Source organism: Ailuropoda melanoleuca, chromosome 2 (assembly GCF_002007445.2).
Source record: "Ailuropoda melanoleuca isolate Jingjing chromosome 2, ASM200744v2, whole genome shotgun sequence".
NCBI classification, from domain to species: Eukaryota; Metazoa; Chordata; class Mammalia; order Carnivora; family Ursidae; genus Ailuropoda; species Ailuropoda melanoleuca.
In genome coordinates this window covers 245380-272042 of record NC_048219.1, presented here as the reverse complement: position 1 = coordinate 272042, position 26663 = coordinate 245380, and the positions used below count along the sequence as shown (strand labels likewise).

Genomic DNA, 26663 nt, shown 5'->3' with positions numbered 1-26663 from the left:
ATCAGTCAAGTGGAGCACGTACCCACGTGGTGCTGTACCTCTGAGCATTTCGTGTGACAGTGTATGTGCAGCGCTTAGCCTGGGATAATTGCCCAGTACATGGAACTACTCTTGATCTCTGTGACATTCGGAATAATTATTTCCAAGGAGGGGGGTCCTCTGGGATGTTTTATAAGAATATAATTTAATTTGACAGACTTAGAAATTTATCCTATATCCTGAGGTAACTATGATCTGTGTCTTCTGAAGCCAAGTGAGAAGGCAGGCCTTTGTCTGGTTTTCCATTGGCATCCTGCTCCGTTTGTGTGTGTGTTTGAGAAGATAAGTTGCAGCTTAGATAACTGAGCTGCAAGTCAAGCTTATTTGAAAGACGCGCTACAACTGGAGGCAAAGACAGCCCTGAGTAATTCGGGGTTCCTTGACATCTTAGTGGCAGACTTTCTCTGCTAATACTGCTGTAGACTACAAGTGGCTGGACCCACGAGTTGCAGGGCCTCCCCACTTTGAGTGTTACTTATAGTATATAACTGATTGTGAAAGAAAAACTGTCAGCCCGTTTGGTCAGTCATCCAGATTCTGCTGTCTCGGTGCATCTCTCCTTTTTCAGGACCCCATTTATGACACCAATTAACTAGAATTGTGAATGGGGTTAGATTAGTAATTTCCCCTTTATAGTTTTGCTATTTGTTGAGTGAAATGACCTTTCTCCAAACCACATCTAGATCTGAATTTCTGTGTGCTCTTTACGGTACTCTAACGGCATTAAAGAGTAACATTTAGGGCTCATGGGTAACCTTTGGCCTCATTCTCCATCTTTTTCCTAATGGTCTCTTGTATGTCTTTCCTGGCAGAACACGCTGTTGCAGCAGCTGGGAGTAGCTCCTTTCTCTGAGGGCCCTTGGCCCTTGTACATTCACCCTCAAAGCCTCTCTGTGCTTTCACGCCTTTTACTCATCTGGCAACATAAAGCTGCTGCTCAAGGTGATCCCGATGTCCCTGAATGCCTTAAAGTTTGGGACAGGTAAGAGGACTCCAGAAGCCCTGCAGAGAGGGTTATGTGCTTTTTAAATTTGTTTGACTTCTTTGTAGTTAGCTTGGGCTCTGAGGTGGTATCCGATGACAGGGTGGACAGTGGTGAGGGCGGAGGAGTCTGTTTCTGATGGCGTTGGGGGAAGATTATGAGACAGAACCTGAATCCTGAACGTAACCAGTTTTACCCTGACCTGATTTTTTGAGAGACGGAACAGGGAAGCCAACTCTGTCTTTGGTTATTTTGCTTTCAACATGAAAACCACTCAGAGTGACTTGCGGTCTTTTTTTGGACAACTTTTAAAGAATTTTTTTTACTTGGGGGGATGCTCAGATTAATCATCTGAATCCTGTTTGGATGGACCTATATTTGCCATTTTTGTTTACATGGTTAGGAGTCTTCAAAGCAGTTTGTTTTCCTAAAAGGCTTTGCTTTTCTCTTTCCCATACTATGATCAAATAGCTCTAATGCTGGATTTCAGAAATCATAAACCTCCTTGAATGCCAAAGACCCACTGTATTTTTCTTGGTGGAATCTTGCAAAAGGACCAGGAGGTGGGGAAGGAGGGGGAGGGGGAAGCATAGGGGATGGGGTGAGGGAAACCCTTATTAAAACACAAATCTCTTTCCTAATAGCCAAAGACAATGGAAACAGTTGGCTACATTCATTCCTTTTTTGCATAAAAGCTCTTTTGACCAGTTCTCTGAATAGTATAATTAATTTTTTATTGATTTTTAGTACACTGAGTTATTTTTGACTGCTATCATGCAGTGATTTTAACCTGTAGTGTAAACTCTCAAAATAAGAATTAAGCTGTAGAGTCAAATTATAGGGAAGAGTAATTGAACTGTTGCTATTTTATCAAACTGTCCAAGTTTATTAATTAAAAAAGAAAATGAGCCACCTTTTGGGGGAGCTTACAGTTTTTAGTTTTTCATGGTCAGAAATGGCAGAGTGGGTGTTTACACTACTGCCACAGTCGACAGGGAATTTTCTGTGGCCGAATTTACCTTTTTTGTAGCCAAGATTGAATTTTTAATCTTCTCTTTATGTTTTAGTCTTCATTTTGTCTACATTTTGTAGATTTTTGTCTTCCTTGATTTGTTATCTTGATGCCTGGGTTTAAAAAGCTTAACTCTTTCAGCACTTGACATTGTAACCCTTGGGGGACGTTCTGACTTCTTCCACCAGACATGTTCTCCTTTTCTCTGCGGTAGGTTTTTGTCGACAATGAAGCAGAATGCCCTGCAAGGGGTGGTGCCCAACGAGACGGAAGATTTGAATGTGGAACACCTGCAGCTGCTCCTTCTCATTTTCCACAACTTCACTGAGAAAGGCCGACGGGCCATCCTGACCCTTTTTGTGCAGATCATCCAGGAGCTGAGTGCCAACATGGATGCGCAGGCGCATTCCGTGCCTCTCATCCTAGCTCGCCTGCTTCTAATCTTTGATTATCTGCTTCATCAGTACTCCAAAGCCCCTGTGTATCTGTTCGAGCAGGTACAGACGAACACATTGTTTTTGCTTTACCAGCTGTTATCGAGAGTGTTTTTCTTCTCTAGTTGCCATGATCCAAAGCAAAGTGACTTGTTCATTTTAGGTTTTAAACATTTGTTGTGGTAGGTTTATGATTAACTTTAGGAAGACCACTGGACTTGCGTGTGCGCACTCACAGTTTGTATTTAGCCAGGAGCAGTAAATGTAGGTTATTTGATTTGATGGTTTTGTGAGCGTTGGATTATAGGTTCTGTTCACAGGTGTCCTTTGAATTAACTGACTTTACCTGGTGTCCAGCTCAGTGCCCTGAGCATCTGCCCTCCATGAGTATTTGTTAGTGGTTGAATGATGGTTGAGCAGTAACTTTTATGGATTAGTAAACTCTTTTGTTGTGGGGATCCAACATGAGGACGGGAGGGCCAGTTAAGGATTTTTCAGCATTTCCTAAAATGTTTGTTTGAGCCCTCTTCCCCTTGTACTTTGGCAAAAAGATGCTCCCCAAAGAAGTTACAGAAAAATCAAAACTTTATTTTGGTTTGTGAGTTTCCCAAGCTTTGATGTGTTGATCAGTTATCACACCTGCAGTGAGATGCGGAATGTGGCTATGTATCTTTCTTAATTTGAGTATTTGTGTTTTAAAAGGTGCAGCATAACTTGCTGAGTCCTCCTTTTGGGTGGGGAAATGGATCCCAGGACAGCAGCAGCCGCCGGGCGACCACCCCTCTCTATCATGGGTTCAAAGAAGTAGAAGAAAACTGGTCTAAGCATTTTCCATCAGGTCAGAAAGAAGATTGTCAGTAAGAAGCTGACTCACTGGTTCTCATTGTGGGGATTGAATTTGGTGCTTCGAGATTCCTCAAGACTTAGTCTATTCCCTGTAGGTGGCAAATACCAAGGGATTCAAAACAATTTTGGAAATAGACTGTCACATATCCCACATTGATTTAAAAACAAAAAGCAAAACAACATTGAGACATAAGAATTAGGACTTCTTGTGTCTGCTGCTCATGGAGTGCAGTACGTGGATTCCTGCCACTCTGAGTGATTACATTTAATTTTCCACAGGAAAGTGGCTCTAGCCCACAAGGCTGAAGTTCCTTTTGGTCATGGTGGGGTACTGTTCAGAAAATAACGGGAGCCATGACCTTCTCTGTGGTGATTCTCAGGAGCAGTTGTCCATTCTTTTGATGAAGTGCCTCTTATGTTTATTTTTAGTGTGTGTTTGCTCATCCTTAGAATTGTTAGCTGTTAAATGTATTTTGTGGAAACTCTCATCAAGGCTGTGTATGAATTTACTATCACTGGGATCTCTTATTACTTAGTCCCTTTGATACTGGGGAGACAGCATTTAAGTTTAATGCAGTTAGTCTAAGGACCCAATTTTGATGATTAACTTGGTGATTGTAGAGCACCTCTGTTATCTTCTAGGGCAGTGGTTCTTAACTAGGGATGATTGGGCCCCTCCCCAGAGGAGACATTTGGCAATGTCTGGAGACCTGTTTGGTTGTCACAGCGGGGAAGGGCGCTAAACATCCTGTCGTGCACAGGACTGCAGCACAGGACTGGTCCTGAGTGTCAGTATCTTCAAGTGTCTGAAGCGTTTTCTTAGTTTTAACATTTTATGCTTGCTAAACAGAGTTGAGAATGAAACCATTCTTTTAACAAGCTCATTGTTTTTCAGATGCTGTCCCACAACCCAGATTCTACTGTGTCCTGTCCCCAGAAGCCTCAGAGGATGATTTGAACCGACTTGATTCTGTGGTACCAGGAATTTTAAAACCCCATTTTACATATGGGTCAGATGATTTCCACCAAAATCAGTCTATCAGGGGAAAAGGGAATGATTTGCTTTTTGTAATGAGGGAATTTGGCCTGTTTTAGGATTTGAGCTTATTCTAGAAGGAAAATGTTATTTGTTGGGCTCCACTTTTGCCGTAGGGGCATCTTCTTCCCATCTTTGTTAGTATCTTCACGTGCAGATATTTTTAATGGACAAAAATAGTTGCCTCATTCTAATGCCTGCACTTGTGCGCTCACATAGCCCATAAACCGAGAGAGGTCCCTGAGTGGGAATCTTGCTGCAACGAGAAATTCTTACCTATTATTTGAATGAGCTATTTGCCAGTCATGAGGTTAAATGATAGTGTAGGGGTAGCAGACAAATAATTTCCAAAAATAAGAAAAAATTTTTTTTCCCCCTCAATATTAGGCATGTGATGTTCTTTTCTCTAAGCTTGTCAAGTATGATGAGCTTTACACTGCACTGACATCCCTGCTTGCGGCTGGATCCCAGCTTGATACAGTCAGGAGAAAGGAAAACAAGAACGTAACAGCCCTGGTAAGACCACTGAAGTGCCGGCTGTGTATAAAGAGTTTGGAATGTGTTTCATGATTGGGTAGCAGTTCTACTAGAAATTTCTTCCTGAGATCTAATCAGTTACTGAATTATCTGTTTCCAGAACTTACTGATACTTCAGTCTTTCTTTCTTTCTTTTTTTTTTTTTTAAAGATTTTATTTATTAGAGAGCGAGAGAGAGGTTGAGAATGAGCACGAGCAGGGAGAGGGGCAAGACAGGTAGAATGAGAAGCAGGCTTCCCGCTGAGTGGCTCGGGCTCGGTCGCAGGATCCTGAGATCATGACCTGAGCCAAAGGCAGCCGCTTAACTGATTGAGCCACCCAGGCGCCCCTGATACCTCAGTGTTTCTATGTAGTTTGGGTGGCTGTGTTCACTTAGAGATAGTTTAATCATTTTGCCTTTCTTTTTGTTACACTGAGGGAACTATGTGACTTTGAGAGTTAATGGCCACCTAAATATCAAGAGCTTCAGTGAATGGTGGTTGATGTGTGACAGTGACAGTCTCCCACTGGTGTTTTTTCTCTGGTCCCACGAATGCATCTCTACCTCTGGAAGCCGTAACAGCAGTTCAGACCACAGAAAAGGGGCACCTGATGATGGGGTTGCCGGCAGAATGGCTCAGTCTTTTTTGGTTACTTGATAAATTCTTGGGGAGCCAGAGTTGTCTTATAACAATGACTTTGGCCTGTGAGATGTGCACAGGTGGAGCAAGTTATTTCGACGTGTGTTTTACTATTTTCTGTTTTGTTATTGGATATATTTTCTATCAAAGACCTGCTGAGGGGCGCCTGGGTGGCACAGCGGTTAAGCGTCTGCCTTCGGCTCAGGGCGTGATCCCGGCGTTCTGGGATCGAGCCCCACATCAGGCTCCTCTGCTATGAGCCTGCTTCTTCCTCTCCCACTCCCCCTACTTGTGTTCCCTCTCTCGCTGGCTGTCTCTATCTCTGTCAAATAAATAAATAAAATCTTTTAAAAAAAACAAAAACCTGCTGAGCAGACTTGCGAGCCAGATCTTAGCTGAAGATCAGGACTGCATACAGTCTGCTTTAAACGTTGTATTTGGAACAGTTCTTACTGTCTGGGGGCTTGTGACACGGTACCAAGTGCCACTGCTGCGACCGCTCGTTTTGCTTCCTCCAGGAGGCCTGTGCCCTTCAGTGTTACTTCTTGATACTGTGGAGGATCCTGGGCATTTTGCCACCATCAAAGACCTACATGAACCAGCTGGCCATGAACTCACCTGAGATGAGTGAATGTGACATCTTACACACCTTGCGCTGGTCTTCCCGCCTCCGCATTAGCTCTTATGTCAGCTGGATAAAGGTACCACGGTGTCACACAGGGCTTGCTGCTGAGGGGTGGCCAAAGCCACCATGCTCTGTACTTGTGGGAACTTGTCAATTTAAGGGTAATGAAAGCTTTAGACTCTATCTGTATTAATCTCCTGAATACCTTTCCTTGCTGTCCAAACAGGATCACCTTATCAAACAAGGAATGAAGGCGGAACATGCTGGTTCTCTTCTAGAACTGGCATCCACCAAGTGCAGCTCAGTGAAATATGACGTTGAAATTGTAGAGGAATACTTTGCCCGACAGGTATGTTTGTTTTGGGTCCATAATGCCAGGATTTAGCTTTTGCTGCAGCTTTTTGCCTCAACTAACTAATATCTTGGGTACTTTTAAAGATATCATCATTCTGTAGCATCGACTGTACCACCATCTTGCAACTCCATGAAATTCCAAGTCTGCAGTCCATCTACACCCTTGATGCTGCCATCTCGAAGGTCCAGGTCTCCCTGGATGAACATTTTTCCAAGATGGCCGCCGAGACCGATCCTCATAAGTCGTCTGAGATCACCAAGAACCTGCTTCCAGCCACGCTACAGCTCATTGACACCTATGCGTCATTCACTAGGTGTGATGGGCTGCCTGACCGCAGATGTCGGAAATGGGGAGTTTAGATCCTTGGGTTTACTTTCTTTAGAAGCCTGAAAATTCTTCAAATTGAACCTAGTGGTTTTAAGTACTGTTCACTGAGCAGATCCTTATGGACTCAGAATCTTACATTTTTTCTTTTTGTCAGCTTAGGGTTTTTTTTTCTCGGTAAAATGTTTTTTTCTCTAATATAAAGAAAGGAATGTCTGATGAGAGAATTTTCAGATGTTCAGGAAGAGTCAAGAGCAAGTTTGATTTCTATAAATCTTTAAATATTTTATTGCATTGAACTTGTAGGATACTAGGAAAGATAATGAAATTCCCTCAAATATGTCATTTCTGTTATTCACTAAGATGAAGCTTTAAATGCTCTTCAAATTTCATGGTAGGAAGTTAGAGAAACAAATTTTGTAATGAATCAGGGAGTATTTTGAAATCCAGTCCTTTCTAAAATAATATGCGTTGGAAATTGCATGCCCTATAGACTAGTTCTGCATGATGTTTAAATACTGTGGAATCTGCTTTCGGTGTATAAAGATGGTGAGTTTATTCACAAAACAAGATTTCTGACTTTTCTTACATGGGAAGAACTAGCAGAACTGGGTCTGACTTGCCACGTGACATTAGTGAGTGGCTACCCCGTGTAGCTGTTCACACCAGGTGCCTTTACGCTCGTTTACTTTCTCTGGTCCCTGTAGGATTTCACCGTTCAGCTCCTGTTCTGTGGAGCTTTTATGCTAAAAGGGACTTAGATTGTTGTAAAGTTTAATGCCTAAGTTTGGATGTCTTGCAGTAAGTAGAGCAGGGATTCTTGCTGGAGGCACTGTTCTTGACGATACATGAACAGGAGGCATGAATAGCAAATGGCGGTGCTTGCTGTATGTCAAGTACTTTTCTAGGTGCTGGGGGATCACAGTAGCAAAGCTGACAAAGTCCCTGCCCCCTGAGAGCTTCTAGGCTCCAATCTGGCCCATTAGGCCAACTCTTTGTACACTAAGCTGTTAATAAATGTTCTTGGCAAGTAAGTTTGGGAAGTCCTGAGTAAATATGGTTGAACTGCTTTTGAAAAAGTCTAGTACAGTTGACCTTTGAACACCGATCCCCCTGTGTAGTTGAAAATGTACTTAGAACTTTTGATCCCCCCAAAACATAACTACTGATAGCCTACCTTTGACCGGATGGGGAAGTAAAGGATTTGAGTAGGAATGAGTTAAGGGCGGTAGTTACCCTCTAAATTTATAGCTGTTTGTATTTTCCTGAGTTGCAGTAAATTGCTGTACTGATAACATAAAGATCTATCAGCACGCGCTTTGTGTATATGTGTATCATACACTGTATTCTTACAATTAAGCTAGTGAAAAAGAAAATGTTACTGGGAAAATCATAAGGAAGAGAGAATGCGTTTACAGTACTGTATTGTACTTATTGACAAAAATCCGTGTGTAAGTAGACCTGTCAATTAAAACTCCTATTGTTCAGAGGTGAACTGTACTTCTCAGAGCCTTCAGTATATACACTGCCAATCTTTCAAAGCTAGGGGAGGTGCGTAGATAGTGTTCAGTGTTTGCCAAGCTCATCTGTCCTGGAATTGCATTTTGGGAACATTTCAGAGGATGGGATATTCTTTGGGAAGCAGCTACCCATTGGAAATCTTACGAGATCACAAAGGGGCAGGTACTGTCAACTACATTTAATAGATTGGGAAACCAAGGTACAGGTGTTCCAGTTTGTCTAGGGCAGTTTCTTCTAACTATGATGGGAGTAGATTCTTCAGCTTTCACATATCTCCTATTTTTTTCTTCAGAGCCTATTTGCTACAGAACTTTAATGAAGAAGGATCCACTGAAAAACCTTCCCAGGAGAAATTGCATGGCTTTGCTGCTGTTTTGGCTATTGGCTCTAGTAGGTGCAAGGCGAACACTCTGGGTAAGTGAATGTGCTTTTGAAATGCTGTTACTGCTAGTAGGACTAGTCTTACCACTCCTCTGTCTCCTGACATTTACCACTTGCTGGAACCTTTCTGTATATCGAACGCTGACATAGGTTTATCTCTTGTCAGTCCTCTTGGGAGCCTTATGAAGTGTTATTTTCCTCTTTTACTCAGTAGGAGATTAAGTCTTAGAGATGTTAATTTGCCCAAAATCCTACGTCTTGCAAGATGTGGAGGCTGGGTTCCAAACCAAAGTCATTTGTTTCTAAATCATTAGCCTATGTTGTTCTCCTTTTCATTTACGGAGATCAGGAAGACTAGTGAGCTGCTGCTTTGTGCTGGGCAAACCTCTTCCCTGTGCTAGGAATGATCTGGTAGAAATGGAGGGTGGGGGAGCAAAAGGGCCTGAGCAGGACTGGAGTTAAGAGCAGTAGTTACTCCTCAATTTATAGCTATTTGTATTTTCCTGAATTGCAAGCTTTAAATGCCCTTTCAGTTGTTCACATAGTCTTTTGGAAATTAAATTCTCCTACTTCATGGAATGCTGTTCTTGATGTGCATTAAGAATTCCTGTCCTCAGGGGCACCTGGGTGGCGCCGTCAGTTATGCGTCGGACTCTTGATTTTCGCTCAGGTCCTGATCTCAGCGCCGTGGTCAACGGGGAGTCTGCTTGAGATTTCTCCCTCTCCTTTGCCCCCCCCAAATCTCTGTCTCTCATTCCCTTTTTCTCTAAAATGTATAAATAAATCTTCAAAAACAGAAAAAGAATCCCTGCCCTCAGATTTGTCTTGAGAGAAGGAGAAGAGATCAGAGTGCTTCCTGTTTGTTGAAGGTGTAGCAGATGCTGAGTGGCGATTTTAGCCTGACTTGTAGTGACACGCTCCCGCTTTGCATCCTGTTTTCAGCTGTCGTCTTTACTTGTGAGATTAGAAAGTGAATATGATGGGAAATGAAAACCTTATAATTGACATTGTTGGCTATTAAGCAATTAGCTAGTTCTTGGATGTAGTACTGCTATTGAAAGACTCATCTAAGCGATCTTAGTAATTATGTTGACAGCTTGGGCAATGGTGTATCTTCCTGCATTTGGGCCTGGCTTTAAAATAGCATATGTCATTCTTTCTCTCTTTTGATGATGTGTTCCTTCCTGTCGCCTCCAGGTCCCGCTCTGGTTCAGAATTTACCATCCTGGGTGCAGGCTGTGTGTGAATCCTGGAACAACATCAACACCAATGAGTTTCCCAACATCGGATCATGGGTGAGTGTCTGTTCTCAGAATAGAGATGTGGAGCGCTAGGCATTCTGTGTTCTGTTCTTATTCCTTGGCTGAGACTAACTGCAAAGAGGTCTTGGTATGCCGCAATATATTTGCTATGGCTGAATCAATAATCAAAGGCTTGAATGACCCAAATGGTACCCAGGTGGTTGTTTCATTAAGAAATCTGTGTTACTTTGTTATAGGGCAACCGTTTTATTGCTCAGAGTCTCCATTTCCTTGTCTTTTTCATACCGGGATGTGAAGAGTAATTGTATTAAATGTTAGGTGCCCCTGAATTCTCAGTAAACGTGAACTGTTTTCATTTTCCTTTTAGGAAAAATGTTAGGAACCTGCTCCTTTTGTCATAGTTTTCTAGGTAGGGTAGCTTTCAGGTTCTAGAGGCTGTTAGAAGACTGTGGAGTCTCTTGTCAGTTTACTTGACCTTTGTGTCTGCTCTGCTCAAATTACCTCTATTAACAGATTATTCCCTTGTCACAGTTCTTTGGGGAAGTCAAGTATTATAATCTTGTTATCCCTGCTTTATAATCGTGAACTCTGTTTACATCACATGGAGCTGTAGCAGGATAATGAAGATATTTTAATGGAGACTCTGATGCTTTGCAAAATACTCCCCTTCTTAATTATTAGAGATAGTAGTTTTAGTGTTAAATAGAACATATTCTAATTGTTTGAAAACTGGTGTTGGGTATCTTAACTTTGTACTAACATTTTAAATTTTTAGCTTTTTTTTTTAAAGGGGGGAGGGACAGAGGGAGAGGGAGAAAGAATCTCAAGCCGACTCCCCACTGAACAAGGACCTGATGCGGGTCTCGAGCCCATGACCCTAAGATTATTACCTGAGCCGAAATCAAGAGTCGGACGCTAAAACTGAGCCACCCAGGCACCCCTTAACTTTTTAGATTTTGAGTTACCTTTGTACTAACTAAAATTTGTAAACGGCTTCCTTCGCTCCACCTCACTTTCCTTCCTAGGATAAATAATAGTGTATACTGAGTAGAGCCATTGTCTAGAAACCTCAGTGGGGTCTTAGTTTGTGCCAGTGGGTTCTTTTCCCCCCACATGAGAATTTTATCCCGGCTAGATAGATGGTCTGTACATTCGTGTATGTTTTGCTTCCTTCCAGCGCAATGCCTTTGCTAATGACACCATCCCTTCTGAGAGTTACATCAGTGCTGTGCAGGCTGCTCACTTGGGGACTCTTTGTGGCCAAAGTCTGCCCCTGGCTGCTTCCCTGAAGCACACTCTCCTCTCACTGGTCAGGCTGACTGGAGATCTTATTGTGTGAGTACCTGCTGTGGAGCCCTGTGTGCTCTCTATCCCTGTGTTCCTTTGTAGCTAAAGGAAGATGAAGTTTATAATCGTATAATAATGCTTTTCTTGGATGCTTCTGTAGCAAGGAGAGTGTGTTGTTTCAGAGTGGAGTGTGAGCATTGAGCTAGAATGTGATGTGAAAGGTAGCAGAATACCTCCTCCCCTCTTGCAGAAAAGGCCATCCAGGCTTTAAATCATATTGTGATTTTGGGGTGCTTTGGGTTGGAGTTTTAAGGTGGCAGTGATACATTTCAAATCATGCATCTCCAGAATTCTCGTGGGAGTTAGCCTCTGTCTTGTGGGGCCTGGGGTAGGCTGGCGGGGGCACTGCTTTGTCTTCCTGTGCAGAGGGCCCGGGTGAAGTCCTTTATCACATCGCCTTCATAGTGGTCCAGGTTCCTGGCAGTTCTACAGAGTTGTCTGCGATGGGTTTCTAGCTTAGGTTTTAGTTAATTTTCTTTTCTGAATATTATAAAATACATGTTAAATTGTTAAAATGGGCCTTTCACCTGGAATTGATTTTTCTTTCTGATGTAATAATGAAAAATGAAATTATGAAGTTGTATGATTACACCTGTATAAAAAATAACTATCAAGGGACAAAACACTGGAATAAAAGCCCTCCTCCCTCAGTAAATGATTGAGTTGCCCTATCCTCGCCTTTGCAGCTTTGTTGGGGGAGTATATTCACTAACGTGGTTCCATTTTCTTTGCTGAAGTTGGTCCGATGAGATGAACCCGCCGCAGGTAATTCGGACTCTTCTTCCCCTTCTTTTGGAGTCGAGCACTGAGAGCGTCGCTGAGATCAGTAGCAACTCCCTGGAGCGCATCCTGGGCCCTGCAGAGTCTGAGGAGTTCTTGGCTCGAGTGTATGAGAAGCTGATCACTGGTTGTTACAACATTCTGGCCAACCATGCAGATCCCAATAGGTGAGCCTGATTGAGGGGGCGGCAGGCGCCCGGGATCTCCTGCTGCTTGTAGTGGAATGTACCAGCGCTGGCTTCTTTATGTCATTAATTAATGGCTTACTGTGCTTTTTAACAGAAAGTTCTGTACTTATATGCATTTTATGTTCTTGTGGACATGCACGAAAAGTTATTTGGAATCCACCTTTATGATTAATTGTTAGGAATCAATGTTGAGAAAGTGGAAGGCTTAAATGGTTCAGATTTGGAAACTTCAAGTAATTGAACAGATGCTTGTCAGGCGCCGTACTTGATGTAATGAACTGTACAAAGGAGCTTCATAGGATTTCTAATATTTTTGGATCCATGCCGCTGACATGGGTGGTGGGGAATTAGACAGTCTTTCACCATCGTTTGACTTTGGTAGTTTAGGCCATAGTGATGTGGGCGAGTCCTCAAGAGCAGCAGAGTAAGTTACAGCTTTGTCCCGCTGAGCACTGTACTAATAAAGGGTCCCGGTATGGACGTTCCTGGCTTTTTGTTGTTGACTTCAGTGTTTCATCAGGTGCTCCTTTTTTTTTTCTCTTCCCTTCCCTTCCTCTTCGCCTCCTCCTCTCTCTTTCCCTCCCTCCCTCCCCCTCTCTCTTTCCCCCTCCCCCTCTCTCCCTTCCCTCCCCAAAAAAAAAAAAAAAAAAAAAAAAAAAAAAAAAAANAATTCAGTCATTCAGTCATTTGAAACAGCAGCAATGATTCTTTGAACTCTTAGTCTTGACTACATCCTTAAGATTTTAGGAACTTTTTTGTTTTGTTATAATTTAATGTATTAAACATGTACTGAGCTCCTGTGTAGCCAAGCTTTATGTTAAGCTTTGAAATTTTTTTTAAAAAAAATTTTAGGGGCGCCTGGGTGGCACAGTCGTTAAGCGTCTGCCTCCGGCTCAGGGTGTGATCCCGGCGTTCTGGGATCGAGCCCCATATCAGGCTCCTCCGCTAGGAGCCTGCTTCTTCCTCTCCCACTCCCCCTGCTTGTGTTCCCTCTCTCGCTGGCTGTCTCTCTGGCAAATAAATAAATAAAATCTTAAAAAAAAATTAAAAAAAAATTTATTTATTTATTTGACAGAGAGAGAACACAAGCAAGGGGAGCAGCAGGCAGAGGGAGAGGGAGAAGCAGGCTCCCCGCTGAGCAGGGATCCCAATCCGTGGCTCAATCCCAGGACCCTGGGATCATGACCCGAGCTGAAGGCAGGCGCTTAATCGATTGAGCCACCTAGGCACCCCTTATGCTAAGCTTTGAAAAAAAAAATTGAATATTGCCCTTAGTGTTCAGTCGTAACTTAGGATTTTTAAAAATCAGTATTAGGAAGACATTGAAAAAGACGTTATGTAGTTAATTTTTCTTTTTGATCCTCAGTGGACTGGATGAATCCATCTTGGAGGAATGTCTCCAGTATTTGGAAAAGCAACTGGAAAGCAGCCAGGCTCGTAAAGCTATGGAGGAATTTTTCTCTGACAGGTGAGCTGTATTTTGTTTTACTCAGTGAACATGTTTTGAATGTCTCCTGAAAGCGTTAGGTGTTTTTTTCTCAGGGAACACTTACAGCCTGCTTAGGTGTTTGTACTATGGGGAGGACTTAGATTAATAGCTGATGCCTTCAGGTTATTGATGAGGGGTCAACTTCGTGAACACCTAGTGTCGTTGACTGACGAGTGACCAGTTCCCCTAGGGGAGATGACATTGAGAAGAAATAGAAGCGGATGCCTTTTTATGTGAGGCTTAATTTGATTCTCCCTTTTTTCCCCCTTCTGCCTCCCAGTGGAGAACTCGTGCAGATCATGATGGCAACAGCCAATGAGAACCTGTCTGCTAAATTCTGTAACCGAGTTCTGAAATTCTTCACCAAGCTCTTCCAGCTGAGTGAGTGACAGCTTTTAGTAATCTTCTTATGGGAACTTTGATGTCCAGCTAATACTGCATATATCTTCTGCCCAAGTATAACTACCGAGTAACAAGTGCAGACAATCCCTGCAAGGAAGTTGGGAAGGAAGTTGAAAACTTGCTCAAAGCCTTGCCTTCCCCCTTTCCTGGCTCCTAGTCAGCATCTTCCCTCCTGTCCCTCCCCGTCCTTCACTGACCGCAGCCTCTCGGTCTGTCCCTAGCTGAGAAGAGCCCTAACCCGAGCCTTCTGCATCTCTGTGGCTCTCTGGCACAGCTGGCTTGTGTGGAGCCCGTGCGCCTCCAGGCCTGGCTCACCCGCATGACTGCGTCGCCCCCCAAAGACTCTGACCAGCTGGATGTGATTCAGGAGAACCGGCAGCTGTTGCAGCTGTTGACTACATACATTGTTCGGGAAAACAGGTAGAACAAATGCATTTGGGTCACGTGTCCCTAAGAGCCCCAGGTGAATGTTGGGGGCATTTGCTGCGTTCTTTCCTTCAGGCGTTGGTCCTTAGCATTGGGAGTGATTCTGGAGCTCCCCTCACTAGACTTAAGGAATGTAGTAGAGCTCCTTAATTTCTCCTGTGGAAAAACTTTTGCAGTGACTAGGCCTGTCAGTTGTCACATGGGTGACTGTTTTGTGCTCTAATAGCTGAAGTCCAAAACTGGGTGCATATATACGGAGTGGGGAAGAAAGGGGCGGGGGGAGAGTCAAGACTGTATTTAATGTTTAATTTTCAATGTCCCTTACTCTTACAAATTTAGAAGTACAGTCAGATTCCTGGTGTTTATTTGCTAATTTGCTGTTTCTTTTTTACCAGCCAAGTTGGGGAAGGTGTGTGTGCTGTGCTTCTGGGCACCCTGATCCCCATGGCGACAGAGATGTTGGCCAATGGTGATGGGACTGGTTTCCCCGAACTCATGGTTGTGATGGCCACCCTGGCCAGTGCAGGTCAAGGTGCTGGCCATCTTCAGCTTCACAATGCTGCTGTAGACTGGCTGAGTAGATGGTAAGATGATGAAATTGGAGGGGCCCATCTATAAGTGCAGCGTTGCTCTTAGAGAAAAGGGAGATAGATAACGAATTGCGAGTTGTTTTCATTGTAGCCTGACACATAAAAGAGCTTTGAGTCTCTACCTTTTTATTGGGGATTGAGGGAGTAGTCTCTAATTCTTCACTTGAGGCTCAGTCACATTCTCAGTAGGGTTTCCTGTTCATTATCCCTAGGAGAAGTCTTAGGGAAAGTATATCAAGTGTCAGTGATGAGAGCAGAGCACCCCACACCTCTGTGTTTTCTAAGAATGCCTTTGCTTCCCAGTGTCACAAAATGATGCAGGATTCATGAAACTTGTTCCTTTTCGTTGGTTCCTTAGATGATTTTTGTGTCCCCCCCCCCTTTTTTTCCTTTGGGACAGCAAGAAATACCTATCACAGAAGAATGTGGTTGAAAAACTGAATGCCAACGTAATGCATGGAAAGGTAAGCAAAGTGCAGCCTGACAGTAGTCAGGGGGGTGATGATTTTTCTTTGTGGTCATATAGAAGGCTTCCTTTTGACTGGCTTCTGGCCCTGGCCAGCCTGCCTATAGTTTCAAAGCCCTGGGAGTGTGTGTGTAAGTTGAACTACGTGCCTGTGGGCCTCTGCTGGGTCATGAGGAGTGATGGGGGGAAATAACAGGGTAAACAAAACATCCAGCTGAATCCTTCTTAAAACCTAGTGAATTTTTGCTATTTTTTAGACATTGGTATGCTGTAGAAAATTGTTCCTAGCTCCTGCATTGGAACTGTGTGCTCTGAGTAGGTGGTATATGGGGTCACTGACTGCCTTCTTGGCTCTAGTCTACTTACTAGAATTGTTTAATGTACCTGAAGGTTCAGGTCGCTGCTGCGAAGAAGGGTTTTAAACTGACAGAAGTCTTCCATCCGGGTATTCTTCTCCCCCGTCCTTGCCCCCCCCATGAACCTGACATTGGTGGCTAAGAGTAGGTAACTGGCCTCTGAGACCCAGCACTGCACTATACATGTCTCCTTCTTTTCTTGCTAGTCTTTCTCCTCTTAGCTCTGCACTGTCAGAGTGCAGAGGGAAGGAACTTAGAAATCTGAGGCCTTGATGCCAGGCTCCTGGGATTTTAGGCAAACATGAGCTACTGGCAGTGGTTTGCTGGAGAACTTTTTGCTTGATTTCTGAAGCTGTTCCTCCCTTACTGCATTAATTTAAAACCCAGTAATGTAAATGTCTTTCAGTAATGTAATGGTTAAAAAAAATGCTGTTGGTAGGAAAAAAGTCAATGAGAGCCCATTCATACTTTTGATCTAGTCTTTTTATTAAATTGGGGTATCCGTGACACGTAATGCTATATTATTTTCGGGTGTACAGCATAATGATTCGATGTTTGTGTAGGTTGTGAAGTGATCACCACAGTAAGGCTCGTCAACATCTGTCTTCATGCGTAGTTCCCAAATGTTTTTTTTCTTGTACTGAGGACTTCTAAGATCTACTCTCTTAGTGACTTTCAAATATGCGATATGGCATATTGCCAGCTCTAGTCCCCGTGCTGTGCATTATATCCCTGTGACTTACTTATTTTACAACTGGAAGGTTGTATCTTTTGAACCCCTTCATCCATTCTCCACGCACCCCATACTCCTGCCTCTGGCAACCACCATTCTGTTCTCTGTATCAGTTATCTTTTCTTGAATGGTTTTTGCCTCCAGTTTTACTCTATTCCTGATTTCAGTTTTACCTAATTTAGCAACATCTTATAGAGGGCTGTCTTCGTGCTTAAGAATGAATGAATCACATTAATTCAGTTCAGTGTATTGACTGGCTATATGCGGTCACAGTGCTCAGAGCTGAGGAAATAGATAATTAAAACATGTTTTTTGTCTGCTTTTATACCCTGTCTCTGATCTTGAACTTTATTGGGAAAACCTTGAGAAAACATAGTACCCAGTAATCAAATACGGAGAACCGAAGTTTCTGTGTTGTGACGGTGGACTTCTCTTCCAGCATGTGATAGTCCTGGAGTGTACGTGCCACATCATGTCTTACTTGGCTGATGTCACGAATGCCCTGAGCCAGAGTAATGGTCAAGGCCCAAGTCACCTCTCAGTGGATGGGGAGGAGCGGGCCATTGAGGTGGACTCAGACTGGGTGGAGGAGTTGGCAGTGGAAGAGGAAGACTCCCAGGCGGAGGATTCAGTAAGTACCACGTCACCATCCAGGCAGCCATGCCAGGTTATTAACGGCACTGTCAGAGCTCATGCTTAACAAGCCTTTGGCCCTCTTTTCTAGCTCCTTTGAGCTTCAAAACTCTCCCACTCCTGTCTGCTTTCTCCCAGCTTACATGACCAATGCCAGACTGATTTTCCAGGTCCTCAGAGCAAGCTGTAGGGACCTGATCTCTTAGGGAAGGGACTGTAATAAGCACATGACTTCTTCCATCCAGAGTCACTTAGTCTGCAGTTCTTCAGTTTTCGTATCCTAAATGGAGTCTTAAGGATGAATCATGGGGATGGTGTGAGCTCCCTTACAGAGAAAGCATAAGATTTCTTTCGTTTATTTATTTATTTAAAAAATTTATTTATTTGAGAGAGGGAGAAGGAGGGCGAACATATGTGAGCAGAGGGAGGGGCAGAGAGAGAGAGAGAATTCCAGGCAGACTCCTGCTGAACACAGAGCCCGATGTAGGGCTTGACCCCACGCCTCTGAGATCATGGCCTAAGCCAAAACTAAGAGTTAGACTTTCAACTGACTGAGCCACCCTGGCGCCCATAGATTTATTTTTTTTCTAACCATAAAACCTTAAGCTCTCACCTGGAATTGTAGCATGTTTATAGCCTGCAGATTATTTCCAGGAGTGAGTTTTACTGGTTATTTAATGAATTGACTGTTTATTCTCTGTAGGGTATATTTTTGGGGGTGCCTGTGTAGAAGGGTATATTTCTGATTAAAAAGATCTATTATCTTTGAAGGATGAAGATTCTCTTTGCAATAAACTCTGCACTTTCACAATCACTCAGAAAGAATTCATGAACCAGCATTGGTAAGAGTAGTTCTTTCTTTCACGTGAGGATTTGTTGGGCCTTGAACTGTTGACGCTATTGGACTCATTTACTCCTTCTTGTTCTTTGTAGGTACCACTGTCACACCTGCAAAATGGTAGATGGGGTCGGTGTGTGCACGGTTTGTGCCAAGGTGTGCCACAAGGATCATGAGATTTCCTATGCCAAATATGGGTCCTTCTTCTGTGACTGTGGAGCCAAGGAAGATGGCAGCTGTTTGGTGAGAGTTTGGAACATTTGCTGGACTAGGAAGGGTGACTTGTTTGTGACACGGGAATACTGAAGCCAAACTGGGAAATTGTCATGTCACCTTCGTGGTGGCCCAGGTCTAGGAGTAAGTTCTGGGTCTGTCACCGATCATGGCCTAAGCACTTCACTTAAAATGTTAGAACTTTCAGGGTCCTTAAAAATCTTGCAGTTTTTTTCTAAGACCTAACACAGTTTCAGATGTTGTAATTGAGACCTGTGGCTGTGAGTGCTGAAGTATTAGCTATTAGGTGGGTGCCGTGAAGATCAGAATTCAGGCGTTTGGATATCATTTAAATGGTTGGTCAACTTCTCCTCAGGTCGGGATTTCCTGCCAGTATCGCAGGCAGTGTGTCATCTGTGTTTGTGGTTCGAGCTTTGGGCTTCTGACATTTTCTGTCCCTAGGCGCTCGTGAAGCGAACTCCCAGCAGTGGCATGAGCTCCACCATGAAGGAGTCAGCCTTTCAGAGTGAACCCAGGGTTTCCGAGAGTCTGGTGCGCCACACCAGCACCTCTCCAGCGGACAAGGCCAAAGTCACCATCAGCGATGGAAAGGTTGCTGATGAAGAGAAGCCCAAGAAGAGCAGCCTGTGCCGCACAGTGGAGGGCTGCCGAGAGGAGCTGCAGAACCAGGTGGGGGTTCCAGTGGTGCCCGGGACGCTGGGTGGAGTGCGGAGCCGGATCGATTGGTTCCCGAGCAAGCCATGCACGGGGCTCTCCTCGCAGCACGCCTGGTGGGGCTGAGGGTTGCTTTCTCCTTTCTCTGAGTTTACTCATTTTCACGGGATAGATCTGAATAGGATGTGTCATCAGCCCTGCCTCACGGGGGGGGATTTGGGACTGAGGAGCACTGTGGGCGTTTGCGGGAGGGTGTATTTTAGTTGTGTAATACTCTAGAACACCTTTCTTGGCCAGGGATCCTCATCTGAAGCACAGAATACAGAAAGTGATTTACATGGTTGTTTTCTCAAGGATGGCATGTAATTAGAACAATTCTAGATGCGCAGGAGAGAATTCAGCTAATCCTGTGTGATGGATGTGTTCTAGCATTAGGGTATCTTCATGGGACTCCTGGTTTAGAAAGATTGCTCTAGAGTTTGTAGCACGAATCCAGTATTATTGAGAGGAAGAGCTATGGCTAGAATATCAAATGGGAAGTGCAGAGCCTGGATCCTAGATTCTGAAGGTAGTTCTTAGCAAGATTGATTATGATGAGTATGACCCATTATTTTTCTGTCTTTTTTTTTTTTTTTTCACTTGTGTATTTGGATTTTTCTCAGGCCAATTTCTCCTTCGCTCCTCTCGTGTTAGACATGCTCAATTTCCTCATGGATGCCATTCAGACCAACTTTCAGCAGGCTTCAGCTGTGGGGAGCAGCAGCCGAGCTCAGCAAGCCCTCCGGGAGCTGCATACAGTGGACAAGGTGGTTGAGATGACAGACCAGCTGATGGTGAGTGTGGCAGGAGCAGCACATTGACTGAGCTGCCAAGGTGTGCTGGATGCTCTGAGGAGTCTCCTTAGGCCAGCCAGTCCCTAGCTAGCCAGCACGGAGAGCCGCGTGTGTCTTCAGAAGAAGACACAAAAGGTCATTTGGGCCAACTCAGTAAGTCTCCTTTTCAGTTCAGAAGAACATACGAACTCCCAAGTTGTGAGGCACAACATCTGGGGGCAATTACGCTAGTTAGATATTTCTTCTGTATATAAAGTAGAAGACCTAAGGCTCCAGTGGCTTGCAGAAATCATGTTTGTCATCTCTGCTTAGAAGTTGTAAGCCATTATCCACTTTAAAACCTGCTCAGCCCCGAAAAAGGAGTTCTGGTGTGTTCTGCGTGTCCTGTTCAGCAACAGCGTGAAATAGTGGGAAGCAGTGTAAAGTGTCTGTGCTTCTGAAAGGGAAGCGTACAAATGAGCGAGGTGTAGGACTAGACTCAAAAGGAGTCTGTTTTTAAGGGAAAAATATTCCCTTGGAAATACACACACGTACATACACACAGATATTCTGGTATTTTAGTAAAAATGAGTCATAGTTTTACAGTAGTGGCTTTTAGACTTCGAGCTATTAAAGATGAAACGAGTAAGTATGGGGGTGGTGTTGGTGATCCATAAAGTTGCCAACTCAGTTTTGCCAGGTCAGATCAATGAAAAACATTCCATCTGTTATCACCATCATTTGACTTAAAAAAAGGGCGTTTTAACATTTCAAGAAGCCAGTACTTTGTATTAATTAAATTTAGCTTTGTGAAACATTCACTGCGGTGTTCTTATCGGATTGACAGAATAACTTTGAGAAGCTTACGTAACTGTCCATGGATTAGAGACTGGAATTTGTTGCTTTTGAGTGACTGCATTGTGCAGTGTCTTGGTCGCATGAATAGTGGATGAATCCACTTGATCTCTTTGGCTTACTACTGCCTATTCTTTGCTTCCTTCTTTGCCAGGTTCCCACCTTAGGCTCCCAGGAAGGCGCCTTTGAGAATGTTCGGATGAATTACAGTGGCGACCAGGGCCAGACTATCCGACAGCTAATCAGCGCCCACGTGCTCCGGCGGGTGGCTATGTGTGTGCTCTCCTCCCCGCATGGGCGCCGCCAACATTTGGCTGTCAGCCATGAAAAAGGGAAGGTGGGTTACCAGTTCTTTCCTACTCATTTTAGGTCATGTTTGTCTTAAGTGCTAAACAAAACAGGTGGCTATGCTCAGATTGGCCCTCTGAGAACAAGTCTTTTGGGTTCCAAGAATGCTTTACAGGACAGAGCTCAACGAGCTTTTCTACTCCAACCCTGAGTTTGTTGATTAGACTTAGAAGCAATGTGACTAGAACACAGTTGCTATTTCTGACGAATAGTTTCTTACTCAAAACTTACCCTTCAAGCCCTCAGAGAAAGGTAATGACTAGCGATTACCTAGGACAGCGTGGCACCCAGACTTGGCATGGTTTGGTTATGCTGGAGGGAGGGCACAAGCCAAGAGATAACAGTCTTCATAGGAAGACATAGTGTTCCTTATTTAGTGCTTTCCTGCCCTCCTGGCCCGCTGTGGACACAGGGAAGCTTATGTCATTGTAGAGAACCAGTAAGAGTTGGAAGGGTGGCAGGTATCTCAACATTTTTCTGTATTCTGGCTTATCACTAGTGAGGTTGTTGTAATTTTTTCTTAAGTGAAAAACAAGCTAGAAATCTGCTAAGTCTGTAAGATCCCTGTAAAATACTTCAAAACAAAACAAAAGCTTGTAGAGAACGCTAGAAAGGACGATAGTACATAGGGAGTGGGCAGTTATTTCCTTGAACTGTATACAGAGAGCCGCTGGTTTCATTATTCCTCTCTCTTGTCGTCACTGGAGGGAGGAAATGAAAGGCTTTCCATCTCTCTCCAGCGGGAGAAAGGGTTTTCCTGAGAGACTTAACTGTGGACTAGTACCCTGTTGAAGGAGCTTTTGTTGGCTCTGTGTCCTCTACGAGGACGGGGACAAGAATAAATTGGCAACTGTCCCGTTGCAGATCACCGTTCTGCAGCTCTCTGCACTCTTAAAGCAAGCAGATTCCAGCAAAAGGAAGTTGACGCTGACCCGCCTGGCTTCTGCCCCTGTCCCCTTTACCGTGTTAAGCCTCACTGGGAATCCCTGCAAAGAGGACTACCTGGCTGTGTGTGGGCTGAAGGTAATAATCTGATCCAGGTTTGGTTACTTCGTGCTGTGGATCCTGCTCTCCTCTCCCCTGTTCTCAACGCCGCTTTCTCTTACTCGTTGTTAAGATTAAAATGTAAAGGCCTTTGGAATATAAAAGAAATCTCTCTCTGAATTTCTCCCAGCTCTTACAGATCTTTCTTGTGTTGGAAATGATTTTTGTATGTTCTTGGAACGTGAGTATATTACCAGACAGTGTGCATACTACCCGAAGGCAGGGAATGTCAGGGAAGACTTGAGAGAGCCGAAATGAGTTAATCTACTTCCCGCCATCTTTTAACCAGTCTGTTCTTAAACCCTGTCCAGGACTGCCATGTGCTGACCTTCAGTAGCTCAGGCTCTGTTTCGGATCACTTGGTGCTGCACCCACAGTTGGCAACGGGCAACTTCATCATCAAAGCGGTGTGGTTACCTGGTTCACAGACCGAATTAGCGATTGTCACTGCGGACTTTGTCAAGGTACGGTTACTGCTCTTGGATGATGGGGTCTTAGAATGTTTTGTTTTTAAATCCAGAATCTCTGATCTCCATTATGTGCTAGCTTCTCCCAGAAATTAAAAATAAGCAATCCTCATTTTGTCGCCTTTTGTTATGGTGCCGAGCTAGAGCTTTCTGTGTGTAGGCAATATGACATTGTTTCTGGTTTTCCCCTTGCTTTTTCAAGTGCACGGGTCTTCCTGTACTTGTCACAGAATATGTAGTTGTGTATCTCTCCCATGGTCATTCCTTGAGGGAGAGTAAAAAGATACTCATCTTTGTATGCTTTGTGCCTGATACTTTCAGATGCTTGTTGGCGGGAGAATGGATACCTATTACTCACCATTGGCAGGTCTTTGGATTTGCCAGGATGATTTGGGGGTGGGACTGAACTAGATCTCCTTTTCTTCTGTCCTGCAGATTTATGACCTGTCTGTGGATGCCTTGAGCCCGACCTTCTACTTTCTCCTGCCAAGCTCGAAGATAAGAGATGTCACCTTCCTCTTCAACGAGGAGGGAAAGAACATCATTGTTATAATGTCTTCAGCTGGTTACATCTATACCCAGCTCATGGAAGAGGCCAGCAGTGCCCAGCAGGGACCCTTCTATGTCACTAATGTGCTGGAAATCAACCACGAGGACCTGAAGGTTCGGGCAGATGTTGATTTCTCCTCCTCTTCCAGTATCTCCTCCATTGTTTTTCTTTTCTCTTCGGTCTCTGACTTTTCCCCTATTAGCAGAAACTCTTGTCCTTTAGGCCCAAACTGATGCACTGTCAGGTTCCTTGACTCTTCATGGTATCTCTGAGGTTTACCCACACGGCTTAGATTTTGAGAGCCCTCAGTCATGATTTAAAACTAATAACCTGCAAAACTGGAAGCTGGTCCCGAAGGCAATACTCGAGATTAACGCAAGTGTTGTGTCTTTGCCCCGACAGGACAGTAACAGCCAGGTGGCCGGGGGCGGTGTGTCCGTCTACTACTCCCATGTGCTGCAGATGTTGTTCTTCAGCTATTGTCAAGGGAAATCGTTTGCAGCCACAGTGAGCAGGACAACTCTGGAAGTGTTGCAGCTCTTCTCCATCAACATCAAAAGGTGGGAAGAAGTACTCCACGTTGAGCTTCCACGGTGCCTGAGTTCAGCAGGAGACTCCCCTGACCCAGTACTGGCGTCTGTTAGGAATCTGGTGAAACTAACTTTGCTCCGGCGGGCCTCTCCCTTTTAGAGGCAGGAGGCACCCAGTGTTGGCAGGTTGGCTGTCTGCATGGTTTGTCCTCCACCGTGCAGACCCCAACCTTAAGAGGTCTCGGGACCACTGTTCCCCAGAAGGAAGAAGCTCTAGTCAAGGCAGCACGCCTGACTTTAGTGTGGTAACTGAGTTTGAGAAGGGAACCTAAGTTGCTCCTGTACGCTCATGTGGCCAAAATGCCCTTTCAGTTTCCCGCTGGGGTAGTTGATCAGAACACAGAACGTGGTGTCAGCAGTGGGGACATGGTCGGGAGGGCGGTGAGGGGAGGCGGTAGAGACTTGCATTGGGTGTCTGGATAGTAGAGGTGTGCGTGAGGTGAGTGTTTAGGGAGCTAGGGAGAAGAGGCTTAGGCTTCCTTCCTGTCTTTTCTGTCTGCCATTGAAGAGCCATAAAAGTGCTGTAGGCGCTGTTTCTCTGGCCTCTGTGTTGTGAAACGTTACCTGGTTGGGGGTGAAATCAAATGGGGTACCATTCACACGGAACTTGATGTGCTTGGAGATGCTTGATAGGACCAGGGATCATGAGCCTTAGGCAGCTACGTGCAGTGGACGACCTCAAGGTACGTTAGGCCACCTCTTCCTTCAGACAGTGGGAGCTAGCAGAGGAGATTCCTGAACCAGGACTCTTGCCAGGGGCACAGTGTGGGAATGTGAGAGTATACGCGTGGCTCAGAATAAAGCTGAGACTTGTGGGTAATTCGAGTCCCTGGGCACATACATCGCCCTGGGAGTCAGGTGTTTGGTCGGTTTGGCCTTTAAGTCAAGAAAAGGACGACTAGGTGGTGATTGACACCCTGACTGTGGCTATTTTTGTTGTCTGCAGTTCCAATGGTGGCAGTAAAACGTCTCCTGCCCTTTGCCAGTGGTCTGAGGTGATGAACCACCCAGGCTTGGTGTGTTGTGTCCAGCAAACTACAGGTGTGCCTCTGGTAGTGATGGTGAAACCAGACACTTTCCTTATCCAAGAGATTAAGACCCTGCCTGCGAAAGCAAAGGTCAGTGCCAGATGCTCCCATCGCTTGGCTGTGAACCTGGCCTTATTTTATATTTCTGTATTTGTATATGGTGTCCCTTCCCTGCCTCTTTCAGTAGAAGAGGCTTATCAAAGAATTTTCACCCGTTCTCCCCTAGATGCCTTTTCCCTGTTGGTCTTCTCCACCTCCTGACTGTGGAACTGGGTTGCTTCTCTGCCTCTTTCTGTAGGTTTCTGATCTCTAGTTGTGAGAAGTAACACCCTCCTTTGTCTCCTGCCAGATCCAGGACATGGTTGCCATTCGGCACACGGCCTGCAATGAGCAGCAGCGGACCACCATGATCCTGCTGTGTGAGGACGGCAGCCTACGCATTTACATGGCCAATGTGGAGAACACCTCCTACTGGCTCCAGCCGTCCCTGCAGCCCAGCAGTGTCATCAGCATAATGAAGCCTGTTCGGAAGCGCAAGACGGCTACCATCAGTAAGGCCCTTCCTCAAAAGACTGGTGGGGGAATGGGGATGAGAGTCTTCTAGACGAGATTCGGAACTAGACGAGATTCGGAACAGACGGTGATAAGTGTCTGTGAAGAAATGGTTACTCTCCCACTTGCCTGTTCCGTAAAGGTAGAGGTAGCTGCTAGCTAATTTCCCAGAAGCAGCGTCACATTTCCTGAGACCAGCAGTGTTCTTGTGGCCTTTAGAGACCTGTCATACAAATGGCAAGCACTCATTGGCTCTGCACTTGAGGTCAACAGTTCTTAGGTGCCCAGGAAAGAATGATCTCACGTTGGGAGATTTTTCTCTGGGTTTGGGGAACACGGCTTGCCTGACGTGAAGTGTAAGATGGAGCCAGCGGAGGATAGATTGCTCCACTGGTCAGTTTCCCACCGAGCAGTGAAGAAGCCACTGTAGCTCTCTGGGCTGGGAGTCTTGCTCCTGACTGAGAGAGGACTCTTCAGGGTGTGGAGGCTTGAATGCAGGAATGAGTGGCTCTGGCTAAGCAGAGACCTTTCCAGGGGTCATCCCGTGATTGAGATTTGTTTTAGAGTCCACGTTTGACATAACAACGCAGCTCATTCTCCTGTAAAGAAATAGTTTCTGTTGTTTGCTTTATTTACTTACTTATTTAAAAGATTTTATTTATTTATTTGAGAGAGGGAGAGAGCACGAGCAGGAGAGGAAAGAGCAGACTCCCCGCTGAGCAGGGAGGCCAACTTGGGCCCAATCCCAGGACCTCAGCCAAAGACAGACACTTAACTGACTGAGCCACCCAGGTGGCCCTCTGGTGTTTACTTTAAGTAAATCAGCCATGAGAGAACCTGTTGTTACTAACTGTACTCAGTACCACACCTGAGTTTTTCGTCCCGCTGGGTCGAGGTGTGGTTAGGAATGCTGACTGTTGGACCACGGGCCACATGCAGGCATCACACAAATGTTCACATCCCGATTGCCCGGAAGAGGTTAGAGCGGCGGAGTGCGGGATCAGTCTGGGAGGGGCTTTCCCCATAGAATGGGCGCAGAAGTGGGAGTGACACGCTTACTGATGCTCTGTGTCCCCTGGTTCTGTTCTGCACAGCAACCCGCACATCTAGCCAGGTGACCTTCCCCATTGACTTTTTTGAACACAACCAGCAGCTGACGGATGTGGAGTTTGGCGGGAACGACCTCCTGCAGGTCTACAACGCGCAGCAGATAAAGCACCGGCTGAACTCCACCGGCATGTACGTGGCCAATACTAAGGTGAGGACTGTGCTGGGCTGGGTACCGTGCCTACGTAGAAGGACTCCTA

At 44.9% G+C, this 26663-nt stretch overlaps 1 protein-coding gene across 8 annotated transcripts in view; it reads left to right on the top strand.

The window, feature by feature from the left end:
* Positions 1-26663, top strand: part of UBR4 (ubiquitin protein ligase E3 component n-recognin 4) — a 122493-nt gene that overhangs the window by 25593 nt on the left and 70237 nt on the right. For all 8 annotated transcript variants that reach the window (XM_034645277.1, XM_034645291.1, XM_019795725.2 and 5 more), the window contains exons 18-47: positions 852-1021; positions 2248-2530; positions 3170-3305; positions 4209-4288; positions 4737-4865; positions 6025-6207; positions 6358-6480; positions 6570-6799; positions 8624-8745; positions 9910-10007; positions 11152-11309; positions 12059-12268; positions 13656-13757; positions 14059-14159; positions 14402-14600; positions 15002-15190; positions 15597-15660; positions 17191-17382; positions 18156-18226; positions 18318-18465; positions 18898-19125; positions 19773-19943; positions 20932-21114; positions 21990-22148; positions 22481-22633; positions 23072-23299; positions 23589-23746; positions 24723-24894; positions 25154-25355; positions 26451-26614. In XM_034645277.1, the coding sequence (XP_034501168.1) occupies positions 852-1021; positions 2248-2530; positions 3170-3305; positions 4209-4288; positions 4737-4865; positions 6025-6207; positions 6358-6480; positions 6570-6799; positions 8624-8745; positions 9910-10007; positions 11152-11309; positions 12059-12268; positions 13656-13757; positions 14059-14159; positions 14402-14600; positions 15002-15190; positions 15597-15660; positions 17191-17382; positions 18156-18226; positions 18318-18465; positions 18898-19125; positions 19773-19943; positions 20932-21114; positions 21990-22148; positions 22481-22633; positions 23072-23299; positions 23589-23746; positions 24723-24894; positions 25154-25355; positions 26451-26614 (4806 nt within the window). The remainder of the gene's footprint in view (positions 1-851; positions 1022-2247; positions 2531-3169; positions 3306-4208; positions 4289-4736; positions 4866-6024; positions 6208-6357; positions 6481-6569; positions 6800-8623; positions 8746-9909; positions 10008-11151; positions 11310-12058; positions 12269-13655; positions 13758-14058; positions 14160-14401; positions 14601-15001; positions 15191-15596; positions 15661-17190; positions 17383-18155; positions 18227-18317; positions 18466-18897; positions 19126-19772; positions 19944-20931; positions 21115-21989; positions 22149-22480; positions 22634-23071; positions 23300-23588; positions 23747-24722; positions 24895-25153; positions 25356-26450; positions 26615-26663) is intronic.